This window comes from Emydura macquarii, unplaced genomic scaffold (assembly GCF_026122565.2).
Source record: "Emydura macquarii macquarii isolate MOO-44397 ecotype Brisbane River unplaced genomic scaffold, CSIRO-AGI_Emac_v2 contig_2897, whole genome shotgun sequence".
Lineage (NCBI taxonomy): Eukaryota > Metazoa > Chordata > Testudines > Chelidae > Emydura > Emydura macquarii.
Window position 1 is genome coordinate 50,134,346 of NW_027133034.1, and position 15,666 is coordinate 50,150,011.

At 41.6% G+C, this 15,666-nt stretch overlaps 1 protein-coding gene across 1 annotated transcript in view; it reads right to left on the reverse strand.

Annotated features, from left to right (window-relative positions):
- The window catches only part of TBCA (tubulin folding cofactor A), a 54,676-nt gene extending 42,724 nt beyond the window's left edge, over window positions 1-11,952 (reverse strand). The window contains exon 1 of the mRNA XM_067568734.1: window positions 11,696-11,952. Within this exon, the coding sequence (XP_067424835.1) occupies window positions 11,696-11,748 (53 nt within the window). The 5' untranslated portion in view covers window positions 11,749-11,952. The remainder of the gene's footprint in view (window positions 1-11,695) is intronic.
- Window positions 11,953-15,666: the final 3,714 nt, after the last annotated feature.

A 15,666-nucleotide genomic window follows, 5' to 3' on the forward strand; every position in this document is an offset into this window, starting at 1 on the left:
ATTCTACCCCATGATGCAAGGAAATGGACTAACGGAAAGAAAGCAAAATACAGACCAAGTATCATTCATCTTTTGCTTGGAAGATGAGTAAAGCAATGGATATTGGACTTGGTCTGCATCTGAAATATTTCCCTTTATCCTGTCTCTTCTGATGTTGGACAGGGAGGGGATTCTGGGAAGAAGGATGAAAGCTGCCAAATGAAGAGTGTGGTCTACAGAAATAGAAAAAACAATGATGGAAACACTCCTCTGGCCAGGCTGAATGAGTCCCATCTAGCTTTCCTCAGTTTTGATGCTGAACCTTTGAAAGGCTATACAATTCTTTAAAAAGACTTTGGAATCAAGGTACAAGTTAACATCTCAAAAAACCTATGTTTTGATTGCCAGCACATTTTAAATATATGTGAAACAGTATGTGGTTGCTTGAAAATTAAGTCATAACTTGGACTGTCCCCTACCAAAAGTAAAAACAGAATTTAGCATCTATGAAAAAAATCACACAGATGATAAAATTACTGAAGCTGTTTTGGATATACTGGATTAATAGGATTTCACTGAGTCCGCCAGGTATACAATGAACAATGGAAGTAATATGGTGAAAACAGGGTCAATAAGGCCCCAGATTAGGCTCTGCACGGAGAATACCCAAAAGCTGTGTCTATACTGGCTAAATTCAGATCCATAATTCACCAATGGTGAAGCTGTACAGGGCAAAGATGTTCTTAATCACTGTGTTGTAGTACATGCCATTCATTAACAGCCTGAATACCCAACTACAATTACAAGTTATCTGTATTACAGAAGCACCCACAATGTGCTAGTCACCGTCCACACATATATGAACAGGGTGCCTGCCTTGAAAAAGCTTAGAATCTTAGGCCCCAATCCCGCAACCACATACTTATACTTGACTTCAATGAGACTACTCATAGGTATAAAGTTAAATATGTATAAGTGGTTGCAGGACTGGCATTTAAAAGAACAGACAACATAAGAAGAATGGGAGGAGAGGAAAAAAACAATTAATATTAACAATTGCCAACTGGCCATAATGAATTGACAATTTTTTTGTAGATGTCACTATAGAGGATTTTGAGTCATGCATTTGTTTTTCCTATAATAGTGGAGGACATTATGGAGATAATATAATTTCTCCAGAGTTAAGACTGTAACCAAGTTCCATTACAAGTAAGGATACGATTTAATCAGTGGTCACAGATTCCATGACTTTGCCAGACCACCGTGACTTCTTCGGTTTCAGCAGTCAGCAGCTGAAGTCAGGGCCGGAGCTGATGCTGTGTGCGCCTTCTCCACAGCTGGGGCTGGAATGTGGGCAATGCGTCTCTTTCCCATGGCTGGGGCTAGAGTGGGGGCTGTGAGGCTTTGGCTGGGTCACTGCGCCCTTTTCCACAGCTGCAGCTGGGGTCAGGACTGTGTGCCCCCTGCCGCTGTGGATTCAGACAGAGCTGTGCACCTCCTGTCCCTGGGGCTGGGACAGTGTGCCTGCCCCCCCACCCTGGCTATGGTTGGGACCAGGGCTGGAGCCAGGACTGCATGGCTGTGACCTGGGCTGCGCACCCCCCGCCCCACCCCGCCCCTCCCCTTAGGGCTGCGCCCAGGGCTAGAACCTGTGCTGTGTGTCCCCCAATAGCAATAGTAAAGTCTTTTATTAAAAATAACCATGACGAAATCTTAACCTTAATTATAAGCCATATTTGTAGTGTACTACCCTCCCCCACCAAATAGCTATAGCTAACGAAACTGGTTTAGCTTGAAGTTTTGCGGGTTTTAAGGGGAGAAAGAATTTGTGTAAATTTTGAAGAAAAACAGTTAAATTATTTTTGAGTTATATATTAGTAAAGATACTCTGACTTCAGATTGGCATATTTCTAACATTTCTTTTGTGTCCATTTAATTCATAAAAAGGACTGTTCATACATTTTCAAATTTTCTGCATAGTTCTATTTCCTTGAACATTTATGCAAAGGCTACATTTGAAGAACACAGTAATTAACCGACGTTATTAACAGTTGTATCTAACTTGATCATTACTGTATGTGTATAAACAGCTTGCCCTGTGGGGGCTGGTGCAGCTTAGAGAAAATGTAGCAGTCCTTGCACACTTTGATTCTATGAAAGGTTTTCCCTTATTTTCACTCTATTCCATTAGACACAAACCTACATTAACCTTAAAAGAACATTAAGCTTGCAAAATCAAGCATTCAAAATTAGGAAATGCCAGAATTAAGGTTGCCTGTGCAACATGCAGTACAGTGCAGCTTTTAGTTACAAACTATTCCCCCCCCCCCCCGAGCTCCAGCCTCATTCAATGCACAGAACGGACTGTGCTCGCTTAGTAAGCAGCTATTCAATACATTGTGTTCTGCCTCATTCACCAAACACTTTTTACCTTCACCAATAAATGAAGCAGGGGTCCTACAAACAACAGCCTCTTCCACAACACAATCCTGATTCATCCCCAGAGCAGGTGTGTGCTGAACGAAGCAGGGGTCTTGTGGAAGACTGTATGTGAGCATATAATCAACTACTATAATAATGCATAGGCACAAGGGGGCCAAATTTGCACAGAAAACCTTAATACTAGCATTTCCTCACTTCTGAATGCTTAACTCTGCAACCTTAATAATATTCTTTTAATAGAGGAAATTACACACAAGAAAATTAAGCTTTTAAAAAAAGCAAACAACAAAAAGTTCCATCATACAACATACTGACACTCAAAACGGGTGATCAGCAAGGCTGGAACCCTTGGATCTACTATAAAGACCTCTGCCATTGAACTAACTGATAGCAGTAGTAGGTTACTAGGCTCTGTGTGGATCAGTGCTAGAGAGGGAAACACACACTTTGCCAGTGAGTTTCACAGATATTTGCTGACAGCACAGGAACAGCGAGATACAAGTTTCAGAGGGCAGTGTGTTCTAGTAGGCTCTTCTGCTTGCTTCCCTTCAAGCATGACCTTCTCATCCCCTCAAACCTGTCCTAGTTTTAGTTCCGTCTCTTCCCCATCCCTGGCTCTTCATCCTAGTACCAATCTCCTTTCTCAGCCACTCCCATGTTCCCCCCCCCACTTGTGGCTCATCTGATATGCCTCCCTCCCCACCCTGGCCTCTAGTCACCATCCCTCCTACCCACTTTCCCCATCTCTGCTGGCTCCCCATCCCAATCTTCCTCACTGGGCTCCTCATCCAATCCTGCTGTGTCTTCCACCACCATTCCTGACTCCTTTTCCTAGTCTCATTACCCATCCAATCCTAGTCTTAACTCCCTACCCTAACTCCCAGTTCCCGTTCTCCCCACCCTTGCCACACAGGCCTCCAATCCCAGTCTTTTCTCTGAACCTCTTGTCCCAATCTACTCCCCCAACTCCGGTTCTTCTCCCCTCTGCATTCAAAGCAGGCAGCTTCCTCCTCCATGCTGTGGATTGCCAATCCACAATCACTGAGTGGAGGAGAGAAAGTGTTTCTGCTCTCAGGTCAGGTGCCAAGACCCAGCACAGCCTGCAGCAGCCTATAGCTGCAGTTGCAGGAAAATTCCTGATCAGATTTATCTTCAACTCATATAAATCTTTTGCCTTTTACTAAAGATTTCCAAGTTGGAAGCATGCTCAGAGGACAGAATCTTAGCTTCTAAAATCTGAGATGTCTCTAGTGAGCATGTGTGAATTGCAAATATTGTAACTTAGCCAAATTTGAGTGAATTTTCCACAGGGACAGCAAAAAGTACATCCCTGACAAAAAGATCATCATCACCACTATCTCAACCATTTTCATGTCCCTGTTCTAAAGCTCGTGAATGCTATAGCTTTCCAAAGTAAAGGTCCAAGAATTGTTTTAACATGCACAAAACGATATATTTTTAACCAGCGTTGTTCTTGGAAATGGTTGAACCGTTTTGGCTGAAGTTCTTAACAAAACAAAATATAAAAAAATATAAAATATAGGCCAGAGGCAGATACCTGACATGGAAAGTGTCAGCCTGAACATTTAAAGTTTGCAAAGTTATATGCTTCTAAAAACAGTCTTAAATTGGGAAATACTGGGCAATTTTAACATTAGATACAGCTACCAGCCCCACATACTGAATCAAATGTAGGGCTGGAAAGGACCTTAAGAGGTCATTTAGCCCCCTTACCCTATCCCATCCCCATACTGAGGCAGGTTTAAGTATAATATCCCTGAATCCCTGACATACAGTTTCTTACTACACTGATGAGTGCACTGTATATCTCATTGCCTTTCAATAGTGTATTAAGCAATGTGAGTAACCTTTACCATGTGTTTGTTCTCTCATCCTCTCGAGAAGTGTAGGCAATGGAGTGTTTTGTTTGGATTTTTTTTTAAAGTTTACATACGCATACACCATTATTTGTTAGAAGGTAGAGGGCATGGTCAAACAAATGCAATTTTCATTCAGAGAGGAAGGTGGCTTCAAATAGATTGTGTTTCAAAGCTAAATGAAGATGGTCCAGTTCCAGCTTTGCAAACGTGTGCGCTATACTTAGTAATTGTGTTTGTAGCCATTAATATGTTACAGAATAGCAACCAAATATCTTCTTTCTGAAAAGTTTGAAAAAAGTTAGGCTGCCCAAGTTACAAGTAATTAAAATTACTCTTAATATGGAACCACTCTGAAATAGCTCCCTAACGTTCAACTATGAGTGAATAACTAGATGTTTAAATGATTTAAGTTATGGATGTTTTAAAACAGTTTTAAAAACTGAAATTTTATTCTACATGTCTAACCTTTTTGAGTCCTTCTACCTATGACAGCTCACTTATAATAGTATACACTTTTATATAACATTTCAAGTTTTACAATCCAATGCATAGGCTAATAAAAAAATAAGATATTTACAAAGGTTACATTTATATTTTGGTATGACAATGCATGTTTTCAACATTTAGTGTAGTCTTACAGATACATATAAAAATATACACAGACTACACTGGGTAAGGAGAAGTGGTAACTCTGCAGGAGAAGTGGTAACTTCCTAAATTCTGCAGGCCAAGAAAAGAAGGAGGGAGGAAGGAGGGAAGAAAAATCAGAGACTCCATAGACGCCATCAGATCTCACGTAGTGCAAGAGCTTAGATTTACTTATATCATAAGCCCTCCAGGGCAAGGACCATCTCTGTTCTGTTTGTACAGTGCCTAGCTGAGTGTCTTTTTAAGAGCTAGTGCACTAGTAATATTAAGGGAGTTATGGGGAGCAGGAAGCCATTCACAGCTCTTAAATTTCAAATTACAGGGAAAACCAAGGACCCTGTGAAGCACTAAGACTCCATATTTTAAAAGAGAGACATGAGAAAATTGCCTTTAGTTAATCTGAATTTAAAGGTGACCTGCAAAAGGGGTACCTTTTTCGCTTCTTTATGATGCAGAAAGGAGGGGTGAAATGTGTTATTAAAAGATTATCATCCTTCCCATCCCAGTCTTTTTTCACATTAGAAATTTAGGTACTACATAGCTTGACTTTTCACTATTTTTTTCCAGTCATATCATAGAATCATAGAATCATAGAATATTAGAGTTGGAAGGGACCTCAGGAGGTCATCTAGTCCAACCCCCTGCTCAAAGCAGGACTAACCTCTGCTATATCATCCCAACCAGGGCTTTGTCAAGCCTCAGCTTAAAAACCTGTAAGGATGGAGATTCCACCACCTCCCTAGGTAACCCATTCCAATGCTTCACCACCCTCCTAGTAAAAAACTTTTTCCTAATGTCCAACCTAGACCTCCCCCTGCAACTTGAGACCGTTGCTCCTTGTTCTGTCATCTGCCACCACCGAGAACAGCCTAGCCCCATCCTCCCTAGAACCCCCTTTCAGGTAGTTAAAAGCCGCTATCAAATCCCCCTCACTCTTCTCTTTTGCAGACTAAACAAGCCCAGTTCCCTCAGCCTCTCCTCATAAGTCCTGTGCTCCAGCCCCCTAATCATTTTGGTTGCCCTCCGCTGCACTCTCTCCAAATTGTCCACATCTTTTTTGTAGTGGGGGGCCCAAAACTGGACACAGTATTCTAAATGCGGCCTCACCAATGCCGAATAGAGGGGAATAATCACTTCCCGTGACCTGCTGGCAATGCCCCTCCTAATGCAGCCCAATATTCCATTAGCCTTCTTGACAACCAGGGCACACTGCTGACTCATATCCAGCTTTTTATCCACCATTACCCCCAGGTCCTTTTCTGCAGAGCTGCTGCCCAGCTCGTCGGTCCCCAGTCTATAGCTGTGCATGGGATTCTTCCTTCCTAAGTGGAGGACTCTGCACTTGTCCTTGTTGAACCTCATTAGATTTCTTTTGGCCCAATCCTCCAGTTTGTTTAGGTCACTCTGTATCCTATCCCTACCTTGCAGGGTATCTACCACTCCCCCCAGCTTAGTGTCGTCCGCAAACTTGCTGAGGGTGCAATCTACCCCATCCTCCAGATCATTAATAAAGATGTTGAACAAAACCGGCCCCAGGACCGACCCCTGGGGAACTCCGCTTGTGACCGGTTGCCAGCTAGACATGGAGCCATTGATCACTACTCGTTGAGCCCTATGCTCTAGCCAGTTCACTATCCATTTTATAGTCCATTCATCCAACCCATACTTCTTTAACTTGCTGATAAGAATACTGTGAGAAACCGTATCAAAAGCTTTGCTAAAGTCAAGGTATATCACATCCACCGCCTTCCCCACATCCACAGAGCCAGTCACCTCATCATAGAAAGCAATCAGGTTGGTCAGGCATGACTTTCCCTTGGTGAATCCGTGTTGACTGTTCCTGATCACCTTCCTCTCTTCCAAGTGCCTTAAAATGGATTCCTTAAGGACCTGCTCCATGATCTTTCATATGATAACATCTCTGCAGTCCAGAGAGTACAAACTGAGTAATTGTTTGTTAACATCGATTTAACTTAATTAACATTTTAGAGGAAAAACTTCTGTTAAAGATTCAACAACCGCTCTGACCATTCAATTTTCTGAGACACATCCTTGCATTCACCTCCTCAAAAAACAAATCCTTCAGCAAGACCAGTTAATTAGTTAAGTAAATAATTCAGCATTTTTAAAAATTATTTTCTTTGTACTTAAAAAGAGTATTAGTTTAATGTAACTTCCAGGTTAATATAACTGTGTATTTAAAACAAAGGAAAAATGAACAGGATTGAATCAAGAAGCTGGCCACAACTGTGATGGCTTAAGGAAAACAAACAAACAAACAAACTATATTTTAGTGCTACGGGCTTAAAAAAGCACAAACTTGGGAAGATTCCACAGTTTTGAAAAGGTGGTTTCTAAAAGGTCTGCTTTACACACAATAAAAAAAAATCAATACATTTTCCCCATAGGTTCATGATGTAAAATTCTATAATCAAGGCTTGTAGATTTGTAATTATGGTATGTCAGCTACATTTAAACAAGAGCATTAAAAGATTGTTAAAGTTAAACTAACACAATTGCAATGTGAATTGTCTTAGTCTCATTCTAATCTACTGGTGTCACTTTCATTTAATCAGAAGGAAACTATGGGCAAATGTCACTGCTATTTTCGCATGCCCCTAACATACTTTGTTCATAGTAGTTTTTAAAGCCATTACCAATCTGAAATGGATATATAATATTTAAGGAAGATCTTTTAATCAATTAGTTCATTCGCTCTGCAGCAGGTAAATTGAGCTTGGATTTATTGAGAGTGAGGTGGCTTTAAAGTAATTAAGCAACCTTTTAGGTTAGCTAAACAGAAGCATTACTTGTTAGGAAGTAGCCACAAATCTAGTATGTCTTACCATTTATGATTATCAAATCCTAGTTTTTGTATGACCTCCAAATAAGAGTAGGTGACTGACAACAGCTTGACCAGTTATCAAATCCACCCTGAGAAGTGAAGGATTTAGCATTTTTCCCCAATCCCATTGCAAGTTTCCTCAAGTTAATACATAACAAAATTAAATCAGGCTAGAAAGGAAAGCAGTCCTGGTTCCACTTGAAATAGCTTTGTTCCACAAAACTAGGAATTCACCAACATGAATAAGTTGCTGCATGACTCACAGCAGTGGGGATATCCCATAATTAGAGAGGATTTTGCTACATAGTAAATAGCAGCAGTGATATTGCTATACAGTAAACTGCTCACCTCTGTTCCTAGTTTTGGGGAAGCAATCAACTATCTCAATCACTGCAGAGAATGTAGAGAGCAGGCTAAGTTGAAGAGTGCCTTTAAAAAAAAAACAAAAAAAAACAAAAAAACACCCCAACAAGAAAGTAAGTAACCTGAACACTGTAATGGGAACAGAACAGGGCAGAGAATCTGCCCCAGAGTACCAAATGTTGCCATTAGGCTGAAGAGATTGGACACCAATGGTGTATACCATACCCTAAGACACTTAAAAATTCAGTTTTTCACTTAACAGAGGTTTCTTTATTTCAGTGTTCTACTCTTATTATTAGCTTTCTCATACAAGTTGCAAGAAAAGACTGAAAATTGATATGGTAAAACTACAGTTGTGGGCATCTAAATGTGTTACTGTAGCTTTCAGTGGGTTCCCAGTCTACATAGGTGGACGGAGAAAGAGGAGTACTAGTAATACATTCAGGTGGCCACAACTATCCATTATTTTTAATGGAGTGGTGTGATGGCATTGGCACAAGGTATGCAACGTATTCAAACACACAAGCTATTTTGTGGGATGTACCAACTAGCCTTCTAAGCCTATATCTATCAGAAGTTCCACCACTAGCCCTGAAGAGAACATCAAATAGGTCTGTATTTGAAAGCCATTTATTCTGCACTGGAAGAGCAGCAATCAGGCAGCTGAAGGAGAAAATATCAATTCAATCATACTAGAACTTTTAAAGCTGAACTTAATTAAATGCTAAACAATTCCATGCCAAACAGGAGACCTGGTCTCAATTCCTAGTCAGGAATGGCAATCCCAGCCCAACAACTACAATCAGCAATAGTCAAAAGTCTCTAGATGGGTTATAATGGCATAGTAACTTGTTGAATTAACCCATTATTCTTGTTTCATCAGTCAAATCATTATCCAGTTACGTGCGTGTCTTCTTTAACAAATGAAGTCAAGTGCATCCAGTTCTCATGCCCTCCCATCTCTTTCTCCTTCTTTTGAGTTAATCTTGGGGGGGGGAAGAAAACCAGAATGTAAAAAGAACTCCAATTCTCTTTTTCTAGAAGATTAGGTGTCCTGCAGTTCTGACTTTGGAAGGGAAATCCCTACTTTCTACAAAGAATAACCTGCAGGCATAGGATAATCCAAAAATGCATTAACAAAAATAAGGCCTTCATGAAGTTCTGCATATAAACAAACAGTCCACAGGCTCCTATGCACCAGCCACATTTTCACAATTATAAATGCTGCCTACTGGTTTGAATACAGAATTGGAAATGAACATTGGGAATGAATTCTAATCTCAGCTTTTATAAATTGGTCAAGACCACAGAGGATACTTAAACCTCTCAGATCCCCCATCTTTAAAACTGAGGTAACAGTTACCTCCCTTTCAAATAACTGTGGTGAAGATTATTTAGGTAATGTCTACAGAACACTCTGATCACTTGAAGTGGACTCAAACTGTTAAGTATCACTATATGGTTCTCTCAAAGCTCAGGTGTGCAGAGAAAGCTAAAAAAGACTCAGGCAGCATGTTAGAATGGACAAACCTCTACAAAACACTTAAGTGTAGTTGTGTTTTACAAAAGCCTGCAAAGCATTCTAAGGCTTCAGGTTTTTACAGAAGCTTCTAAACAACTGGCTTGTGAAAAGTGTACAGACTGAAAATTCAACCTAAATAATTCTCATTTCCCATGAAGGATATTTTTAATTCTAATACTGACAGAAAACTCTGCTCTCTGAGTAGCTCTAAGCAGTCCCAAGCCACAATGCTTACAGTATTCATGATCTGTGATACCAAGAAAATGCATTCTGCTTCAAACCCCTTCTATGGCTGATGTTACACATTCACCATGCCAAATTGATTTATTTAACAAAATCTTATTGGAAAAGTTATGCAGACAAATTCAGAGTTTATACTCTGCCCCCACACAGTGACACAAGGCAGGAGTTTAAGAGTGCATACTCAAGTTTTGCAGCATACATGGCATAAATAATTACTCAATGTTTTGAGCAAAAACTTGTACTTAGACCCAAAGTTAGTAACAGATAAGGAAATTTTCTATATAAATCCTTGCCTATTCCATTACTCTATTCAATGCTCAATCCTGCAAACACCTTTAGTCATAGTCCTTACTACTGTGGGAAGCCCCTTGTTAACTTAAAGGCAACTACTCACAATAGTTATCACTACACCTGTAGTGGACTGAACTCTTTAAGGTCCTGATCCTACAATACGTAGCACGTGGGTGGACTGTTGTCCCCATACTTATCCCCCTAAAGTCAACACAACCGTTGCAGGATATATACTTCATATGTCCCATTGAGACTAGATATTTAAGCCCCTATCAGAGCCCTATGCAACTAGGCACAACAAGAGGAGCAAATGGTACCCTCTGGATAACTTCTTCAATTCTGAGATTATAAGATTAAAATATATTAGGAGATAAGGGTGTTAAATTTAACATTAGTTATGGGTGTCCATACTGGAATCTGAACCATGCTAGCTACACAAACATCTTTAAACACTTTTGTTGCTAATAAAATCCTGGCAGGGACAAGATTGTGTGTGTCTGAGAAACATGTTATAATCACGTAAGACTGATCTGTACATTACCTAGCAAAGTAGTTTATGTAACATGCCCCTTAACAAAAGCAACAAAAGAAAAAGAACAGGAACACATACTTTACAACTCAGGGAAACAGAGGAATGCTGTTTGTTATTAACGAATTTCTGATCCTGTTGTGTACAAGAAGTTAATGGCTTAGTGGATATTAGCTACATGGTCCTAATAGTTACAGAACTTCTTAGCTTGCTTATGATCAGCCTCATCAGGGGATCCAGTTACACTATGGCAGCCCATCAATACAGCTAAAAGCTGTTCAGTCTTGCATTACAGATGGACCAGAACTGTATTTGATCCATGTCCCCAAACCGCATCTTAGAAGGTCTCTTCTCTTTGGTAAAGTCTGAAATAGTTAGTCTGCAGTGTTGATCCCAAGACATTAAATAGACAAGGTGAGTGAGGGAATATATTTTATTGTGGGTGAGAGAGACGAGCTTTCCAGCCACACAGAGCTCCTCTGCAGGTGACCTGAAGCGGCCGGCCGGTCCAACAGAAAACATTATCTCACCCACCTAGTCTCTCCCAGTCCCCCCCAGTCGATGTACCACGGCGGATCTCTTTGGCACTTCCCGGCTGTGGCTGCCCCAGTGACTCGATCCCCTCGAGGGGCAGGATTACCCGCAGCCTAAGGAAGGACAACGGGAGACGCCCAGGCCCACGGGCTTTCCCCCACCCCGGGGCTCGCGCTCACGAGGCCTTGGGCCACGCTCAGGCGGCATCCCGGCCCCTCTGCCTCCGCCAGGAACCGGGCAGCTGCTGCCCCCTCCCAGCCTCTTCCAGGCTCCGCTCCGCTCCGCCTGCAAGGGCTACACACAGCAGCAGCAGCAGCAGCAGCAGCAGCCGCCGCCCCCCTGCCAGGCATAACGGCCGCCGTACGGGGGCAGGGCCGCTCCAGCCCCCGCCAAGGGGGAGGCCGCGCCCGGGCACTCACCGCCTCACCACGCCCGTCTTAATTTTGATCTGCCTGAGGCGTGAGTCCGCCATGGTCCTGTCAAGGGTCGCGAGCCGCGGGGGCCAGACGCCAACGGATCAGCCGCCAACGGGCGAGAAAAAACGCGGCTGCAGTAAAACTTCGCAGCTCAGCGGCTCGCAGTCAGTTCGCCACACTACGCGTGACGTAGTGCGACGCGACCGCCACCACTTGTGCGCACGCGCAATACCGCTGCGCAGCAGAGTCCACTTCCTCCTTCCGCTGCCCTCAGTCAGTGCGCGGCCTGGATTGCACCACTAGGGCACGTGGGAAGGGGGGACTTTTGCTGGCTGCCCACAGCCCAGCCTGCCAGTGGAACTGTCCTGCCCTGTGGCAAGCGCTGCAAAGCCTGCCCCGCCACCTGCCTCTTTCCGCCCGAGTCTGTCTGAGTGACTCCTGCTGCGCCTTATTCCCGTCCGGCCCCCGGCTGTTGTGGCGCTGACCCTGCTGCCATATGGGTGACGGGTTCCAGTGCTCGTCGTGCTGCAATTTGGGAGCATGCGGCAGGCAGGGGAGCAGAACAAAGGGGAGCTGGGCCTGGGTGTTTGACCATCGCAGCAGCCCTTTGCTAGCCGGCGCGAGGCAATGCTGCTGCAGCCCTTGCCGGCGGGCGGGACCTCGCTTGTCTTGGCTGAGAATCCCTGTGCACGTGAACGCTCAGATTGATTGCAAGAAATCTACACAGCGCTCGGTGCACGTGGCTGCTGGGGGGCTGCTTCTCTGGCCTGTCCCGTTCTCACCACCAGACACTAGCCTTGGACAGCAGCAAAGGTCCAGCCAGGCTCAAGTTTTTAGACCCTATATCCCGCCCGCCTCCAGCCTTTCCTGGCACTGTTAGGGGCAGGGCAGGGTTCAAGTCTCATCGTTGTCCTTGAAGTTCCAGGTGTTGTTGTGAGCTTCCGCAGTTCTAGAAAGAAACAAAGTTTAGCTGCGCTACCTTATGGCTGTGCAGATTTAAACAACGTGTCGTTGTGTATGTGCAGCACAGCTCCTAGCCAGTGTTTTTAGATCCAGAGATACTTCAGTTTAATAAATCAGTGCTGCCTGCTGGAAAAGTAGCCGTCTGAGAGGCGATTAAAGAGAAGTTGGGTTAATATATGTAAATTATTTGTAATGATATATTGATGCTATTTGTTCTTTTATCAATATAGAACTTCATTTTTTTCCCCCTTAACATTTGACATTTCTCCTGCCTGCCAGATTTTTTTTTCACCTCGGAAATCAGTACCTTGATTTGGAAGGGAAGAAATAGTGATATATGTTCTAACAGTAAAAGTTGTTACAGGGCCAAGAGCTGTGCATCCTCAGATTTATTATTTTATTTATTTGCTTTTAATAATTAGATACAGATGTAAATTCATGCAGTCTGCTGCACTGAGATGCCTTAATTTTTTTTCAGCTTTGTCTGTTTATTCACTGTGTGTAGCCCTAGAAGGTCCCTTTTTCTTTAAGTGTTTCTTTTATTTTTATCCCAAGAAATTTTAGGACAGCTATGTGTTTGTGTCAGAAAATAAAATTGAATAAAAAAAGACTCATAGTCAATGTGTACAACTTTAAAATTTTTATATTTAATCATGTCTGGCTCTTGATCATCTAAAAGTGAATATTGGATCATTAGACCCCTTTTAATTATAACTTAAAATTAAAAAAAAAAAACAATTATAACACATTCAGGTGCAAACAAAGGGAAAAACTCAGGAAATTCCAAATTATGGGCCTAGTCCTGTGAAGAACAATGAAAATAATAATTAGTATTTTAATAGAGACACGGTGGGTGAGGTCATTTATTTTATTGGACCAACTTCTAATAGTGAGAGAGACAAGCTTTTGAGTTTACACAGAGCTTTTCTTCAGGTCATAACAGAAGTTGGTCCAGCAAAAAAAATTATCTCACCCACCTTGTCCCACCTGATATCCTGGGACCAACACTGTAAATAGTATTTTTATAGTTCTTTATATGTTCAAAGCACTGTATTGACAACAAAAATGAATCCTCAGGACACACTTCTAAGGTAGATAGGTAAGTATTACCCACTTTTTACAGATGGGAAAACTGAAGCAGAAAGGTTATGTTACTTGTTAATGCCATACACCTACACAGTAACAGAATTATAACTCAAGACCACCTGACTCATAACCCTCTGTTCATTCCTTCAGACTACAGTGCCTTCAAATGCTTACTACCAGGTATGGGGTGAAATATTGGCCCCACTGAAGTCACTAGGATTTTACCTATTGATTTCATTAGGGTAGGATTTCACCCACAATGTTTTCAATAGGATTACTCAGGGTAATAAGTGCTACATTTTGCAATATTGGATAGAGTTGTCACTCCTCTTAATTCACTCTGTGGTTAGGTATTGCCTTACACATTTGTACCACACTGAAGCCTCTTTTTTCGTTGAAGTTGTTATAGTTCTAATACAACCCAAAGAAAAATATTTATTTGTTGAAAATGTGACCAGTTGTACTGAGACAATTCTGGTCAAATCCAACTCTCCTTACCCACCTAAGAACGCTCAATGAAACCCTAAATCATTAATTGAGAACCTGAGCTTTTAAAATTCTTGCTCAATTTTGAAAAATAAGAAATTTGATTAACACACTAATATCTGGTATTCTTTTGGAAAGTGCTTTGAGATCCTCGTATGAAAACTGCCAGTTGTATGTGATACACTAGTACATGGTAGATTTACACCCTAGCTTGCCATTCATGAACTCTTTAGCTAGACAAGCTCTAGAGCATTAGAGTTTATAACTCGATGGTTTTTCTTCCTCATTGTAATTAGTTGATAAGTATTTAAGGGGTTAAATGCTGGAGAACTCCTGAGAAATTTGAAAGTAAAACCAGTGAGTAGGAATTGAAAAAGAAAAATGTCTGTAATGGAAACTGGATAAGTTCCATATAGGCCTCTTTTCTGCAGTATGCAATCCAAGCTTCAGTAGTTGCTTATTCTGATTCTTGGACTGGTTTCTTAAAAGAGACGACAATGCTTCTATTAAAAGAGGGTGAAAACTGAATAAAAAAGGATATTTTATAATCTGGGAGAAACTGCCAGGTACATGTCATTAGTCAGAAGGTGTATGCATGTTACTAAATCTATCAAGCCAAATTCAGCCCAAATAAGCAGCTGAAGACCACTTCATAAATAAGCACCATTTCATTGATTTAAGAGAGAGATTTGGCTTACAATATGGAAGTCTTAGCAAATCTCAGATGAGATCCATAGACAGAGGATCAAATTCAACCACATGCAGCCTGGATTAAACAGGTGCAGCTCACATGAAAGTCTCAATTGGATAAATTAATCAGTAACATAAACTGGGGTGAAAATTACACATTGGTATAAAGTGCTCACGATACAGATGTAAAAGGCAAAGTAGTTTGAGTTGTATGATTTTGGCATTCATTAGCCATGCAAATGAGGGTACAGGGAAAACAACAAAATCAGAGGACATGAAATAAAGTTGACATCCATCCATAATTTACCCAAAACACCCACTCTTGGGGATTTGTACCAAATTATGCTGGGACATATTTGGTCTCTCAAAATACCAGATTGGTGTAGTCTCTCATTCTGCACACACATTTGAATGCCAAATCAGTGTAGATTACACTAGTTAGCCACTATGTGCCCATTTTTTGATCAACTCATTCCCAAAAACTTAACTTATCCACTTACATCATTACTGTATTTGGCCAAGAAGCTTCAACAAACCAGAAGGACATCAGACAGGATCTGTAAGGAAATATAAATTACTTAACGGAGCTATTCTAAAAATGATGCTTCAGTTAGCAAGTTGAGTAGCTACAGCATTTTTGGCTCTGTGTATTACTGGCAACACTGATAATCAAGAGACTTGGCTACTGGACTGCAGAACTAAAAGACAATTGTTTTCTTAGCACTATGTCAAACAGCTTAACTTGAGAC